The sequence below is a fragment of the Pristis pectinata genome, chromosome 1 (assembly GCF_009764475.1).
Source record: "Pristis pectinata isolate sPriPec2 chromosome 1, sPriPec2.1.pri, whole genome shotgun sequence".
In the NCBI taxonomy this organism is placed as follows: Eukaryota; Metazoa; Chordata; class Chondrichthyes; order Rhinopristiformes; family Pristidae; genus Pristis; species Pristis pectinata.
The window spans coordinates 54,471,635-54,486,585 of record NC_067405.1 but is presented as its reverse complement, the minus strand read 5'-3'; the positions used below and the strand labels follow the sequence as shown (position 1 = coordinate 54,486,585).

The following is a 14,951-nucleotide window of genomic DNA, read 5'->3' as shown; positions in this document are numbered from 1 at the left end:
TTGTAACTTCTGAGACCAGACAATCGGTCAGAGATGGTTGCTTCCAATCCTCAGTAGTCCCAAGGAAACTGTGATGTACTCAGGATGAGGGGGAAGCTAATGTCTGCCTATCTGGATTATCATGCTATTAAAGTCAGTGACTGAGAGCTCTCAGAGTTGGTAAGTAATTTCCATTAAACTTTCTCCAAGAGTCAACATTCTAAGTATAAATATTACAAAACCTGATTTTCACTCCACAGTTGCAGTAATATTCATACTGATTTTAGGCACTTTTCAAATGACCATACATGAACTAATTCGAGACAGGACACTGGAAGAACAAAAGTTTTTTTTTGAAAATTATTTTTATTTTTCAGTTCACTATACTAGGATTATCATGGAATGCAAAAGTAACCATTTTCTTTAACCCATCTCCTTATAACCTTCCACCCTCATCAGTGACATGTATGAGGAACTCATGGACCTCTGTCACTAAGATCAAAACCGTTTGGTCTGCTGCCTCTGCCCTTCCCTGCACCCATCAGTCCAAACTTCCAGTAATCCCCCCGGTCCCAAGTCCTTGACTTGCATCATTCCCTCATATCTAACCTCACCTGCAATCCAAAATGATCTTGTGTATGATTAATTTGCCGACCACACAACTTCCCCTCCTGTCCCCACAGGAGCTGATATTATACTTTTAGGCACTATCCCCCGCTCCTTCACTCCTGCCCTCAAAAAACCTCCAATCTATCGGTTTACACACAAAAATCCCTTTATTTGTCAATCTTCTCAAAGCGCACATTGTAGCCTGTCAAATTCATGGCCATCTTTTCTCCACGCTTGACTATTCCAGTGCAGTCCTGACCGGTCTCCCTTAGTTCTACTCTCCATGAAGTAGAGCTCTGCTGCCTCTGTCTAACATTGCAGCAAATGCAGTTTACTAGCGTCAGCTCCTCATTGAATAGCATCTCAATTATGAAATAAGCACTCTCAACTCCAAATCCTTCCATGCACTCGCACCCTTCCTGTCACTGCAATTTCCCTCAGCCCTATATCCTCACAAAATATAAAATATTCCTCTATTTCTGGTCCATTGTTCATTCACATTTATTACTCCACTGTTGGCAGTAGTGTCTTTAGTTTCTAAGGCTTAAGCACAAGAAATAATTCTGTAAACCTCCCCACCTCTCTATGACTCTTTCCTCCTATAAGATGCTACTTAAAAATTATGTCTTAGAAAGCTTATAGACATCTGCTTATGTGACTTAGCATCAATCTTATCTAATCCATTTGAGAGGTTCCTTGGGATCTTTTTGTTATACTAAAGGTAATGACAAGGAAAATAACAACGTGTCACTTACTAATTTGACTTCAATGCTTGTTGCGTTCGCATCCAATGAATTTTCCACAAGTTCCTTCACAACATTAACAACAGAGGATATTGACTGAGAGCTTGAAAGAAGTCTAATGGTGCTGGGTGGTAGCTGTTGCATGGTGGCTCGGTGGATGAACTTATACCTGTAACGAGATGCGTCAGTTACTAGAAAATAAGGTCTTGTTCTAATTACCAATGGGAAACAAACAACATGCAACAAAAGGAGAAAGTGCTGGAAATACTCGGCAGATCAAGCCATATTTCCTACAGCTCTGAACTGCATTTCACAACTTTTGCACATCCTTTTGTTTATTCTTCTTCTCTCCAACTGTCCTCATTAATGTATCAGTCAGATAGCTTCAGCAATTGCTTATCGCCATGGAAATCCTGGCCTCACCCAATCAGAGATATTCCCTTTCCCATCCCTCCCCCACCCTTTCTACAATTTAAAACTAACTTGCTTCACACAAAAGAGTATTAGACCTGAAACATTAACTCTGTTTCTCTTCCCACGGATGCCGCCTGGCCTGCCGAGTGTTTCTACCTTCATCTGTTCTTATTACTTCTGGAACTTCTTCCCCATTTGGCTGTTGAGCTTTAGTCAAAGGAACATTTCAAAAGTTAGACTGCTATTTTGTTAGATGAGGGTATAAAGGCTTAGGGAACCTACCTGGTAGATTGGGTTTAGACAGAGTTGTGATCTAATTAAAAGAAGGGACTAGCTCGAGAGGTTGAATAGCCTGCTCCCATCCCTAAGTTCTTTTATGTGTCTCCAGTAAATATTGGGAAAGTTATAGATCGGTTTAGTGCTTGTTGTTTTAATTAGATTAGAATTTTTCAAACTGATCCTTTTCATGTGCAACAACAACAACCTCCATTTAGATAGCTCCTTTACAAGTAGCAACAAGTTGACACAAAACACCTCCGAGCAATGAAAAATTGACACAGTCCTACACGAGGAAATGTTAGAACATATGGCTTGGATAAAGAGCATCTTAAATACAGAAACTAAGGTAGAGAGCAGGAGAACTTGCAGGAGAGAATATCAGAGCTTTGGCCCTTGGCAGCTGAAGACAGAGCAACCAATAGTATACAATTGTATTTAGTGCTACTTAAGTAAGCAGAGAGCAGATATTTCAAAGAATTACAGAGCTGGAGGAGATTATAGAAATAGGGAGGAGTGAGACCTCAGAAAGAAAAGGAAAACAAGGAAGGACATTTTTAGATCAAGATGATGCTTAACAGGAGATACGATGGGTTAGCAAGCACTAGGGTATGGAGAACAGGACTGAGTTCAAGTTAGGTCATCAATGTTTATGAAGAAAAGAATGAGGGAGACCAGCCAGGAATGCATTTAAAAACAGTTTGCTGTTTTTAAACAACCAATAAAATGAAAGAGTGGTGGTACAACAGATAATGGTTACAGATGCACATAGAAAAAGAGGTGCGAAACTACAGTAAGATAATTGTACAGGAATGAAGATAGTTTGCCGTTTTTAAAACAGGACTTAATTTCTCAATTTTAGCATTTTGTGACATAAATATCTTACAAAATATGCAGCACTGTAAACAGTACAGCTAAAACGCAGAAGCGATTTGTTCACCTAGAGGTTTATTTCAAAACTAAAATGACTGCATCTGTTGTCTTAAAAACAAGCTCAAAGGTGAACCAGCTCATCAGAAGCTGCAAGGCATCACCTGTGCTGTCAGGCGTGCTGACTTCAATATGGTTCAGAAATTGACAGAAAAGTGATTGACAAAGTAGAACTTCCATTAAGACAGAACTTTCTGGAAAAAAATTTTTAAAAACTTAATAGTCAGCTCGATGACAATGAACAAGAACACTCAGAAAACAAATTCAGTGCTGTCAGTTTCATCAAGAATTTAAGTTCCAAAGTAGGCTGCTGTGCGTGATTAACTGGAGTAGAATATTCAATTCCTCATGAGGGACCCAGGAATGTGCATTTTGATTAATGTTCTTTAAAAGAATCAAACCTTAACATTTATGTGGCATATTTGTTAGGATGAAATTTAAGAAATCGAGCAGACACATTCCAGACCACTTGTCTGACGCACAGAAATACTTGGGCCAGGAAATATCCAAAAAGATAAACCAGACGCAAGGTAATATTTCAATTGGAGACTTTGATTTAGGATCACTCGAGGGCTCTTCAAACAACCAATAAAACGAAAGAGTGGTGGTACAACAGATAATGGTTACAGATGCACAAATATCTATCACAAAGAGATAGCTAATGGACAATTAGCCTACAACCAGGTGCAAGAAGTAAACTGCTCAACATTCACGAAGGGCAACTCAGCCAAGGTGTTCAGAGACATGAGGAGGGCAAGATTTCAATTAAGTAACTTCAGTGGAAAGGGTTAGGTTGAAATTTAAATGGAAGACAATTGCCAAATAAAAAAATGCCTTGGTCTGAAATTGTTGTAGGGTTGAGCTTTGTGAATGTTATACAGATAGGAATGGAGTGGCACAAGGTAACAATGACTGAAGAATCATTTATGATGTAAAGTGACTCAATTAACTTCACACTGGATGGATCAAAACCACACAAAGTAAATAGGAGCAGGAAAAGGACTTGGCTCCTCAAGCTTGTCTCATCATTCAATATGATTGTAGCTGATCTGCCCCAGGCCTCAACTCCTCTTCTGTGCTAGTTCCACATAACCCTCAATTCCCTGATCTTATGCTTAGGTATCGCCAGTGATCTAGCCTCCACAATCCTCCAGGGCAGAGAATTCCTGAGATTCAACTCCTTCTGTGAGAAAAAATTCCGATATACCTCAGCTTCATATGCCTGTTCCCTTATCTCCCACTGGTAGAAATGTCTCAACAGCTACCTCAGGATCTTTGAAGAAGATCATCCCTCATTCTCTAAATTCCAAAAGAAAACTGAACTAACTTTCTTTAGCTGCTCATGATAGGACAACACTCTCATCTCAGGAATTAGCCTAGTGAATCTTTTCAGGACTGCCTCCAATACCTGTATATTTCTTTCTTTTTGGTACATAGACTGCGGTTCTCTGGAAAATATCAAAAGGTTAACCGGCGATGGGGATAGGAGAAGAATGCAGTGTATCACAGTTCTTCTGGAAAACAAAGACAACTTTGAAAGGTGACACTATAATGGAAATACAGTAGATGGTCAGGTAGAGAGTGAAAATATTTAAGAATGAAGGTAGAAGTAAGTACAGCCAGATGTTTCCTCTACTAGAGGGAAAACTGAGCAGCAGTTCCTCTTTAGGAACCTTGGTGCAGAAAGCAATCAGCAGAACCCATGCAATAGATATGAAAACACAGATAGATGAATACAGCTTTCTGAAAAAGAGGCCGAAAGAAATATTATGCAGAGTTATTGAAAGTTACTTATTATAAAGGCAACTGCTAAAGACCTTGGACAAATTGATCAACCTAGAGGCATTGCATTTGTACAGCAAATTTGAATGGTGAGTTCATATTGCAAGTAAAAGCAAATTTCTTGCATTAAAACATTCACGAAGGGCAGCAGAAAAAAAATTGAAGCTTGCAACTTTAAGAACAATTTAAGAAATTGTGCAGCCAGTTCTACACTGAAGGGCTCTCCAGCACCAAATTAAACTGAAGAGCGTTCCTGCTTTGCAATCGTTTCTGCTAAATCTGTAGTCACAACTACAAACTTGCACTTTTATTCATATCGCCTTGAAACAACAGATAAAACACCTACAAAAATGTTCTTTGGTGTTCTTAGGGCTAACTGCAAACTGACACATGATTTTATATTATTAACATTTCCTCAAGTTGCAGCCAGCTGAATAATAAGCTCCAATTCCTCCCCTCCTTCCCATGCATTGAACACAGGAGGAAAATCCTTCCTAATGCTTCTCTGTAGCGGAGCTAAGCTGATGCAGCTCTGAACACCCAAACCAAGTGCTTCAAATAAATATTTTGCAACTTTTCACGTTACATTCAATTTGGGAGATATCCTTGCCTCAATCTGCCCCCAAAACACTACTTCTTGAGACCAGCTCTGTCGGAGGACGGGATGCACTTGCGCCACGCTGCCCCACACCACATCAAAAGCGTTGCGACCCGGAACGAAGTGTGCATGTGCGCGCGCGCGCGCGCCGAGCCCAGCGGAATGGAACGTCCGCCCGGCCTGCTCGTGGAAATCCCGCCCTCCCAACCGGGAGCGCTGGCTGGCCATTGGGCGAACGGCTCCGCTGCGGCTGTCGCTCAAATTGCGTCACAATGCTTCCGTTCTAAAGGGGAGGGTGCGTACTGGACTGGGGAATTCAGTGGACGGTGATACAGGTGTGGAGCTGGGAGGTCGGATCAGTCCTCCTCCGGGCTTGGTAAGACCATCACTGGGCTGGGGCTGCTTTTGGTGTTTGCTGCAAAGCACCAGATGAAAACTGCCTCTTCTATGGTTTCCCCCTGCGTACATAGAACGGTACAGTGAACATAGTGCTGGACGTCTCTCGTTTTCCTTTGTGGCCTACTTGCAAGGAATCCACCCCTCTTTTTTTAAAAACGTTGGATTATTTGTAATGTTTTGTAGAGTTATGTAACGTTCTTGATGGCTTTCGGCATGCTTTGTTGGGTTGGGTCGATGTTTGCTCTGAGAAACGAGGTACGGTCGCAATTCGCTCCGCTGCAGACGCTGTCAACATTCTCAAGAAGGGCATTGTTGCTGCAAAACAAAAGGACTATAACTGAAGTTGTGAGTTGTCAGGTCAGCGGTGCACCTTGTCCAAGGGTCAGATGCAAAGGAGTTTTTTTAGTTTAAGTAAAAGCTAATCAATAAAGCTAATCTTCAGTTTTTTTCGCCCAATGTTACTGCCGTAATGACTCAATCTGCTAAATTTCAGTTAAACTTGAAGTCTCTTGCTCTGACACTTTGAATATGCATTATATATTACCCCGACCTTTAAAACTGACCAGAGTTTGAAATCTATAACATTTAATGTAAAATGCAGGGTCTGGAGATTTTGTTTTAAAGTAGCACTCTGCAGTCCAGGTTGATTGATATGTATATAAATATACAACATCTGATATAAGGTTGAATATTTTGACGCATTAATTGGAGTAATAATAGGTATAACGGGGGTAAAGTTAGAACATAAAGTAAGTTTCAAATCAAGTCTTGGAGAGGTGGAGGGTAAGAAAATGGTTAGGATAATTTGAGTTAAATGTTATAATAGTTTAGACACTTGTGCTTTAAAAATAAGATTTATTTAAATAATAATTGAGAAGAGAGCAGGTGGTTAGACTGATGCACTTGATTGACATTGCATGCCACCAGACCTTGGAGATGTGTCTTCAATGCAAAATCTGCAGCTACTGGAAGACTATAATTTAGAAAATGATTCTAAATGGTCATCCACCTGAAACGTTAATTGTTTATCATTTTGTAGATGCTGCCTGACTTGAATATTTCTGGCATTTTCTATTTCTGTTGAAGATCTGATGCAGGAGAACATGTATTTATACAGTGGCTTTCACAACTCTATTCTAAAACATTTTCTGGATGATACTGAAGTGTTGACTGTATTGCAATGTTTTTAAATGTTAGCAGACAATCTCTGAACAGAATAACCAGATCTTTGGAGATGAAATTATTTGATGTATTGGTTGGGAAGTATTTCTAGTGCTCTAGAGTTGGTTACATCCAACTGAGATGGTGGACAAGGCTTCTGTTAATCTCTTGGCGAAAAGCTGGCATCCCTGACAATGTAGTACTCTTTCAGCACTGCTCAGATGTGGCTTAATTACTCAAGTTTTTGTGGCTGGACTTGATCCACACCCTTCTGATTGCAGGTGATAGTTCTACTGGGTAAAGACCTGGTGTATAAAATGAAGAACATTTAAATTGGAGCAAATTATAAAAGATAAATGATGAAATAATAACATATAACACAAATAGCAATGGCTTTTATAAGTGTATACATTTAAGTGTGTATTTAAATTTTTTAATGTAGTTGAAATTCATACTTGAGTGGCATATGAATCATTACAAGAAATTTTTAAGGCTTTTTAAAAGAATAAATAGAACATCATCTGGATAAATCTTCAGGTCTTGATCATAGGCTATTGAAGATGCACAGAGATGTGGTAGGAGAAGCTCTGGGCACAGTACACAAATACACTGGCATTAAAAAGTTATCCCTTTTTCAAGAAGTGGGATGAGAATGGCAATTGGATAGAAGTTATTCCAATAAGTTTGTGTTTAAACTTTCTCTTCAGCCTTTGTATTTACAGTTCCACTTTGTTGTGTATTAGGGCAATTTGAATTAATTGAGAACTGTTGCTGTAGGGAGGTTGGGCAGTTCTGGTTGGTAATAGTGAATCTACATGAAGGGTCTTGACCTGAAACATCAACTATCCACTTCCCTACACAGATGCTGCTTGATTTGCTGAGTTCCTCCAATGTTGCAACAGTGGCCTCTATTTTGTTTGTAATGATGGCAAGAATGGTCAGTGTCCATGTCAGAACACTGAAATTGATAGCAACTTCTGGAGTTTTTTTTAAAAAAACCCAAAGAGGTGCTGTTACTGATTCCCTGTAAATCCACAGGGTTTGCTGTTTTGCTGTATCTCCAATGTCTGATCACTGAATTTGTGAGAATGCCCAGAGGTAAAATGTACTGGCCCTTTGCTGGCAAATCTTGTGGAACTGCCAGAGACTCCCTCTTCAATGGGTCACCTCACCTGACTTTCTTGCCAGTGATTGCAATGTTGAGGTTGGAGACACACACTAGATCAGACGTTGGTGAATCTGACCTCTTGCTCTTGGGGGGTGGGGGTGGAATGGAATGGTAATGCTGTAAAACCTCAGTGTCCAATAAAATGTCTAGTATGAGGCTTGCTGAGAAAACTTAGATGGTGTACATGGTGGTGGAAGAGGAGAAAAGAAACAAATTAAAAGATGCTGAATATACAGAGGGTTGGGGGAAAAGACCTGTCTATAAAGCTCCCTGACTGTGCAAGTACAGAAAGGCCAAGAGCTTTAAAGTACAACATACTGGGGTTTGTAAATGAGAACATACCTGAAGCGTAGATAAAGATAAGTCTGCACCAAAGACTGGATAAACCAGTTGGATCACTAAGCAGTTTTGGATACCCAATTACAGAAAGAATATTTAAGACACAAACTCACTGGCATGACAGCAAGGGTGGGAAACTGCAGCAATGAAGAGGGACCTTTTGTTAATACTATCATATTTGCATCAAAACATTTCAAGGTTGTTCTGCCTTTTCACTACTTTCTCCCCCTCTTTTTGTACCCCCCCTCAGCCTAACATGTCTATTGAACACATGGACCAGCACTAATCCCTGATGTGCCCCACTACTAACCCAACAATCCAAACTACAACCATTTCCTCTAAACCTTTTTGCTTCTAAATTTGAAGTGCCTTTGTACCATCTGTTTGATTTTTTACTTTGCCCTCCTCCAAAGCCATTGTGAGGCAGCTGGGAGTGAACAAGTTGAAGGGCCTGAGTTCCAGAGATTAATTTGGTCACTAACTTACCAGTGAGATTTTGGGGGGTGCATGGGGGGGGGGAAAAGGAGTGTTTCTTTGCAGACAGTTGGAACATTGAATTTTATACCATTGGGTGGGAAAGTGAACATTTTTCCAAAACAGGTAAATATTGAATGACCATTTCATAGCCCTCAGTGACATTTGTCCTTGCAGGTGAAAAGATGAACGTTGGTGTTGCACACAGTGAAGTGAATCCCAACACGAGGGTAATGAACAGCCGTGGAATATGGTTGACCTACGCGCTTGGTGTTGGAATACTTCATATTGTGCTCTTGAGCATCCCCTTCTTCACTGTTCCTGTTGTGTGGACATTAACCAACGTAATCCACAACCTGGTGAGTAACTGATGGTTTTCATTGTTACATTTTTGTACAATAATTCTTGATCATGTTGCCATTAGTAGGGCTCTCTTTTAAAGACTGTAGATAAAACAAAATCTAGACGGCTCTATTCAATATATTCACCCAAATTTGCCATTCAAATTACTGTCTGTATTCACTTTATTTATTATGTTGCTTTGGATGAAATTTAATTATTTATTTAAAAATGATTAATGTGAAAATGGGAAGGGTTAAGAAGTTTATTTTCCAGAATACTTGCTGAGATTTTACATTCTGGCATGTTTGCATCAAGTTTTGTACTTTCATGATCAATTTGTGAAAATACATTTGTATTTTCAAATGGGAATTATAAGTTGATATTGGGTTAAAAAACATGAATACATTTTAATAAAGAAAATGAATACTATCAATTCAACAAAGGACAGAATCTGCATGTTTAGCATTTGATCAAGAAACGGGGAGAAATACAATCTACATTTTGTATAAGTGTTATAACATCTGTACTTGGTTTTGATGATTGTAGCTCCCTGCTGTACATTGCAATGGCTTAATGACTATTAAGTTGAGGAGAAGGACATTTGAAGGCAGTGCTCTCAGGTTATACTGCTGGTTAGTGAATCTTGTATCCCATTGAGTGAGTTATGTTAGTGTTGAGGAATGGAATGCTTGCCATTTTGGACATCAAATGCAAGTATCAAGCACATTTGTCTTCACAATGTGCTTGTACCTCCTCAAACTGATACCTGGACAAATGTGGTACATGTTCATTGTCCAGTTATTTTATGGCTTCAAACAGTGTGAGCTGACATTATTGGATGATATTTGGTCACCAACTCATACCTACTGAAACTAGGTTAGGTCTGATCAAGCATAGTTTAAAGCTTGTGACCCTGTGTATTTATCTTGACTTGGCTTGTTTTTTAAAAATTTATCTTAATTTATTCCCCAAGTAGTCACATCACTTGGAATCAAAAAATTATAAAATATAAGACCATTTGACTCATTGAGTCTATGCAGGTCCTAGTAGAGTAAACCTGTCAGTCCCATTTTCCCTATTACTTGGTCATTGTAGGAAGCCTTAAATTAAGTTCCAAGGTAATTGGATTTTTTTTTTCTTCCTGAGATGATTGTTAAACTGCACTGAATCTCAAGTCTATTGTTTCTGATCTTCTGTTTGGGGTAGAATGATTTTTGTAGTATTACTGTCATAACTGATGTTCTCTTGTTGCAGGGAATGTATGTGTTTTTGCATGCAGTCAAGGGGACGCCCTTTGAAACACCTGATCAAGGGAAAGCTAGACTTCTGACTCACTGGGAACAATTGGATTATGGAGTACAGTTTACATCTTCGAGAAAATTCCTCACTATATCGCCAATTATTCTGTAAGAACCTATTCCTTTAAGTGTCCTTGAAACTTCTCTGCTCTGGTAACTTTTGATTAACTTTAAACCATTGTACAGTGTTCCTGACACTTGAACTTGGATGCTGCTTTGGTAGTAATACCAAAAGGCATCTTCATTACTACATGGATTGTGACTTTTAATAATGACAGACTGATACAAGATCAATTATTGTGATACTGCTTTCTAGTCTGAATGCACTGAAAATGAATGTAAACTTGACTCTTAAACCAACCTTGCACTTTCTGAGTGAAGTAATTCCATTATACTGCAAAGAGTGCAATTGTATTAATTCACTCTCGGAAAGTGAACCAGTCTGTATTGAACATAGTGAATTTTAAATTCATTATCAAATACCAAAGGGAAAATAGTGATGCAAATATCATGGGTTACTGTTCTCAATCATAGTTGTGTCCTTGCTCCTATTCTGTTAAGATGGTTGGTTCAAAATAAGGTTGGAAGCCTATTCTCAGCATTGTTTTTGTGAACTGGTAGATGTACAAAGTATAATGGAGAGATTTGGGTGTGGGAACATGCCTTGGAGTATTTCCTCCATTATTAGAGGTCTTGATGCAGCAGTCAGATATTAAGATCAGTGGGGGGGTGTGGGCAAGGTGCAGTGGGTGGTTCAGGTAGGTTGTGGAAGGATTAAAGACAAGGATGAGGACTAATTCTTGGAGATCATGGAGAATATGGATAAGAGGAAAGGTAACCAGAACTTGGTGCAGGACAGTAAATGAGCATCAAAGTTTGGACAAGAAAAAGTCATGGAGGCTGAAGGGTTAATAGTGACAAAATTGTGAATTTAAGTGGGCACATGATGAAATTACGATGTGAAGGATTCTGCATTGATAGGTGGGAGTGATGGAGGTGGAAATTTCACATCCCCTGTGACTTGAGCTTGATTGAGTGGCAGTGAGATGTGAGTGGTTCAAAGTGCAACCAAGGTTGCAGCAGCCAGTCTGCTGCATTGGTGCATTAGCATATCGATTAAGAGTTGCCTCTAGTTTTAATTTCCTTCATTTTGAAGGAAATCCAAGTGCTTTCCCTGAAGGAAATAGAAAAATAAGATCTTGCAGCACACTTGTATCAATTCCCAGCCCAGGGAATCTGGGAACAGGCCAACTATAAATTTGTAGCTGATGGATATATTGAAGAGTAATGAAATGTTTAAATTAAACTTTTTTTTTAAAAAATCCATTTTTTTGATGGTGGGGAAGGGGAGATGCACAAATTCTATAGTTTTCACAAACTTGGTTTTTTAAAAAAAAATCCAATGAGCAAGTATTTTTATGGTATTGGCTAAGGAACTTTGTTAAACTGTACAGTTTTGTAAAGAAATGCATTTAGTGCTGCATTTGAGTTTGATGTTCACTTTGCTATCTTTTGTTCTTTTGTAGGTATTTTCTGGCCAGTTTTTACACAAAATATGACCCAACACATTTTTTTGTCAATACAGTATCTCTTTTAACAGTATTGATTCCCAAGCTGCCTCAACTACATGGAGTTCGGATCCTTGGAATCAATAAATACTGAATTAGAAGGCACCACCCATGTTCTAACTAACTTCTTGCATTTACTGGGAAGACTTAAAACTGGTAATCTGCTGTACTGTTAACTATTACTAGGATGTACTGAGCAGTCTGTCTCTGCCATTTTCATTGTTTGTATCCATTCCAAAATATGACGTATCTTGGTTTTGTAATAGGATAAACAACAAATGAAATCTGGTAATTAGAACAGGTATAGTTAATCCCATAAAAGCTTCTCAGGAAAAATCTGGGCAGGCCCAGCTCTGAAATGGGAAGGAACTTTATTATACTCGTTGTCACAGCTTTACAAAGCTGGCCAACTGTATTAGAGAGGAGTTGCACGGAAGTATTGCAACTTTGGACACAGTGCAAAGCTTATTTACTGAGGTACAGAAGATTGGGGCACTGTCACATATTAAAATGAGTGGCAGTTTTTGACTTATTATTTTTGTCATGTTTTGATTAAAAGCATACTGTTTCTTTGAAGATTAAGCAAATAATGGTACAGGATTGTGAATACAGATTGTGAATTATAAACAGCAAATTCATTAATGTATGTGGTATGGTTTCATTTTTATCAAATTGGTCTAGTTGGTGAAACATTTTTTACATGGCATGTTGTTTCCAAGTTGCCAGAGTACAGTTAATTGTATAAAAGCAATTTTTGTATTCCAGTGTGCTTATGGATGCCAGAATTACAAAATAGTATTTGGGGGAGGGGGGAATTGATGTGGCATGTAATGCTTTGTGGTTGTTTTGGTTAATGACATCTTTTTAAGAGGCTGTTTGATACCAAAGGCTCCTCAGCTCTTCTGTACCACTGATCAACTTGATTTTAATGTTGGTAATAAGATTAAAAATGCCATTGTTCATGTACTTGGAACTGCCATGGCAATTTCTCAATCTCTTGCATGCTTTCAGGAAAATGTATTAAGCAGGAGCTAACTGCATATATGTGAAGAGGACCTGTCACCCTAGCTGCCATTGCACAGTTCTTAGCAGCTAGCTCAATAGTGACACTTTATGGTGGGAATAGCTTTTATGGTTACCTTCTCACCCATATAATTTTCCCCTTCCATCTTCATGACTTCTGCAGCTAATTTAAGGAATTGCATAAGCAGCCCAAATATTGACTCAGCTTGTGTTTGTTGACAGCACAATCTCCCAGCAAGTTTCTGGAGATTATCAACAGCACAAATGTCAATTGAGGTTGGTTTACCATTCTGTATTGTAGCAAGTGCTTACAAAAAAAAAACTAAGCACATCATTATCAGAGACCACAAATCTAGTCTTTCTTTGAACCTGTGATTTATGAAACTGGTGAAAATATCTTTTTATTTTTAAATGCTTGGAAAATTTGCCCTTCCTGTTTAGTAGGTATTTCCAGAATGCAAACCAGCTGTATGTTCTATGCAACTGTCTTTGGTGGGGAAGTTGATTTTAAACAAATAAAACAGTTTTGAGCTTGCAGTATTGTGGTCCATGCTTTTTAAAAAAAAAACTGATTTGACTTATAGAAATTTAATGTTTGTATTTTGAATGGTTGCCTCCTTTTGACATTTGAAGAAGCAGCAACAAATCAATATAATATGAAATGTTTATATTTTGCTGTAATCAATTTCCATTCCATAAGTTTTTGAATTTGCATAGTTTTTTGGGCTGCTGTTTCCTAATCTGGCATAGTGTGTGTGTAACATCCTGTTACTGTAAGTAGAAGACTCAGATAAACTGAGTTTATGGAAGCATAGGATTGGAGGGGGCATGATGAGGAAAAGGATGCTTCCTCTTGGGAGAATCTGGAACCAGGGTGTCATTTTCTTTTAAAAAAACAATGGTTTAATAATTTAAAAACACTTTGTTTTGAATTTTGGCTTGGCCCTCCCTCAAAGGATGATGGAAGCAGTGTTTTCTAATTTAAGGCAGAGAGAAATCTTTGGCTGTGAAAAGTAGATGGGAATAGGCAATTATCTTAATGAATGCCTGCTTTGAACATTGTACAGTACAGAAACAGGCCCTTCAGCCATAATGTTTGTGCTGACCATGATGTTAAATGAAACTCATTCCATCTGATCTGCAAATGATCCCTATCCCTTCATGTTCATGTCTCTCTTTTTTAAAAGAAAAACCCTTAGATGTCACCATGTCAGCTGCTGCTGCCACCACCACCACCCTTGGCAGCTTGTTCCAGGCACCTACTACTATTAAAATAACAAAACTTACCCTGCCCATCTCCTTTTAAACTTTACCCCCTCACCTTTTAGAGCTATGCCCTCTAGTATCTACCCCATCTATACCTCAATTTTACACTTCTATCGGGTCTCCCTTCAGCCCCTGATGCTCCAGAGAAAACAATCCAAGTATGTCCAACCTCTCATTATAGCTAATACTCTCTAATCCAGGTAGCGTCCTGGTGCTTCTAATGCACTGAAGTCCCTAAGTGAGGCCTGAACCTTCTGATTTTCGAGGGGTGACTGTTAATCAACTAAATCACAGGTTTCCCTTGAGTAAATGATGAATGGAGGGGGGGGGGGAGAGGAGGGCATTTTTAAAAGCATGAGTTTTTTTTTAATAACACGTTCTAGAATTTCACAATCCACCTTTCCAAATCTCTAGCTGCACTGTCCTTCTCAGTGAATACAGATGAGAATTATTCATTTAAGACCTCACCCATATCCTTGGGCTCCAAGCACATATTGCCCCTTTGGTCCCTATTGGGCTCTACATTTTTCCTAGTAACCTTGACATTAATATAGATATAAAATGCTCTGGGATTTTCAAATA

General features: G+C 38.9%; 2 protein-coding genes across 4 annotated transcripts in view; one reads left to right on the top strand and one right to left on the bottom strand.

Annotated features, from left to right (window-relative positions):
* pms1 (PMS1 homolog 1, mismatch repair system component) overlaps positions 1-5,487 on the bottom strand; it is a 66,308-nt gene extending 60,821 nt beyond the window's left edge. The window contains exons 1-2 of one of the 2 annotated variants that reach the window (XM_052018360.1): positions 5,344-5,487; positions 1,344-1,500 (exon numbers count right to left, since the gene is read on the bottom strand). In XM_052018360.1, the coding sequence (XP_051874320.1) occupies positions 1,344-1,475 (132 nt within the window). In that variant the 5' untranslated portion in view covers positions 1,476-1,500; positions 5,344-5,487. Of the gene's footprint in view, positions 1-1,343; positions 1,501-5,319 lie in introns of both variants that reach the window. The other variant, XM_052018351.1, reaches the window with a different exon arrangement.
* A 136-nt stretch (positions 5,488-5,623) lies between these two features.
* On the top strand, positions 5,624-13,640 carry ormdl1 (ORMDL sphingolipid biosynthesis regulator 1). Of its 2 annotated transcripts, none has more exons than XM_052016559.1 (4): positions 5,624-5,707; positions 9,050-9,231; positions 10,469-10,620; positions 12,039-13,640. In XM_052016559.1, exons 2-4 carry the CDS (start codon positions 9,058-9,060, stop codon positions 12,172-12,174), a joined length of 462 nt encoding a protein of 153 aa, XP_051872519.1. In that variant the 5' UTR covers positions 5,624-5,707; positions 9,050-9,057; the 3' UTR covers positions 12,175-13,640. The 2 variants fall into 2 exon arrangements, with proteins under 2 accessions (XP_051872519.1, XP_051872527.1); XM_052016567.1 differs by having other exon boundaries at positions 5,641-5,805.
* Positions 13,641-14,951: the final 1,311 nt, after the last annotated feature.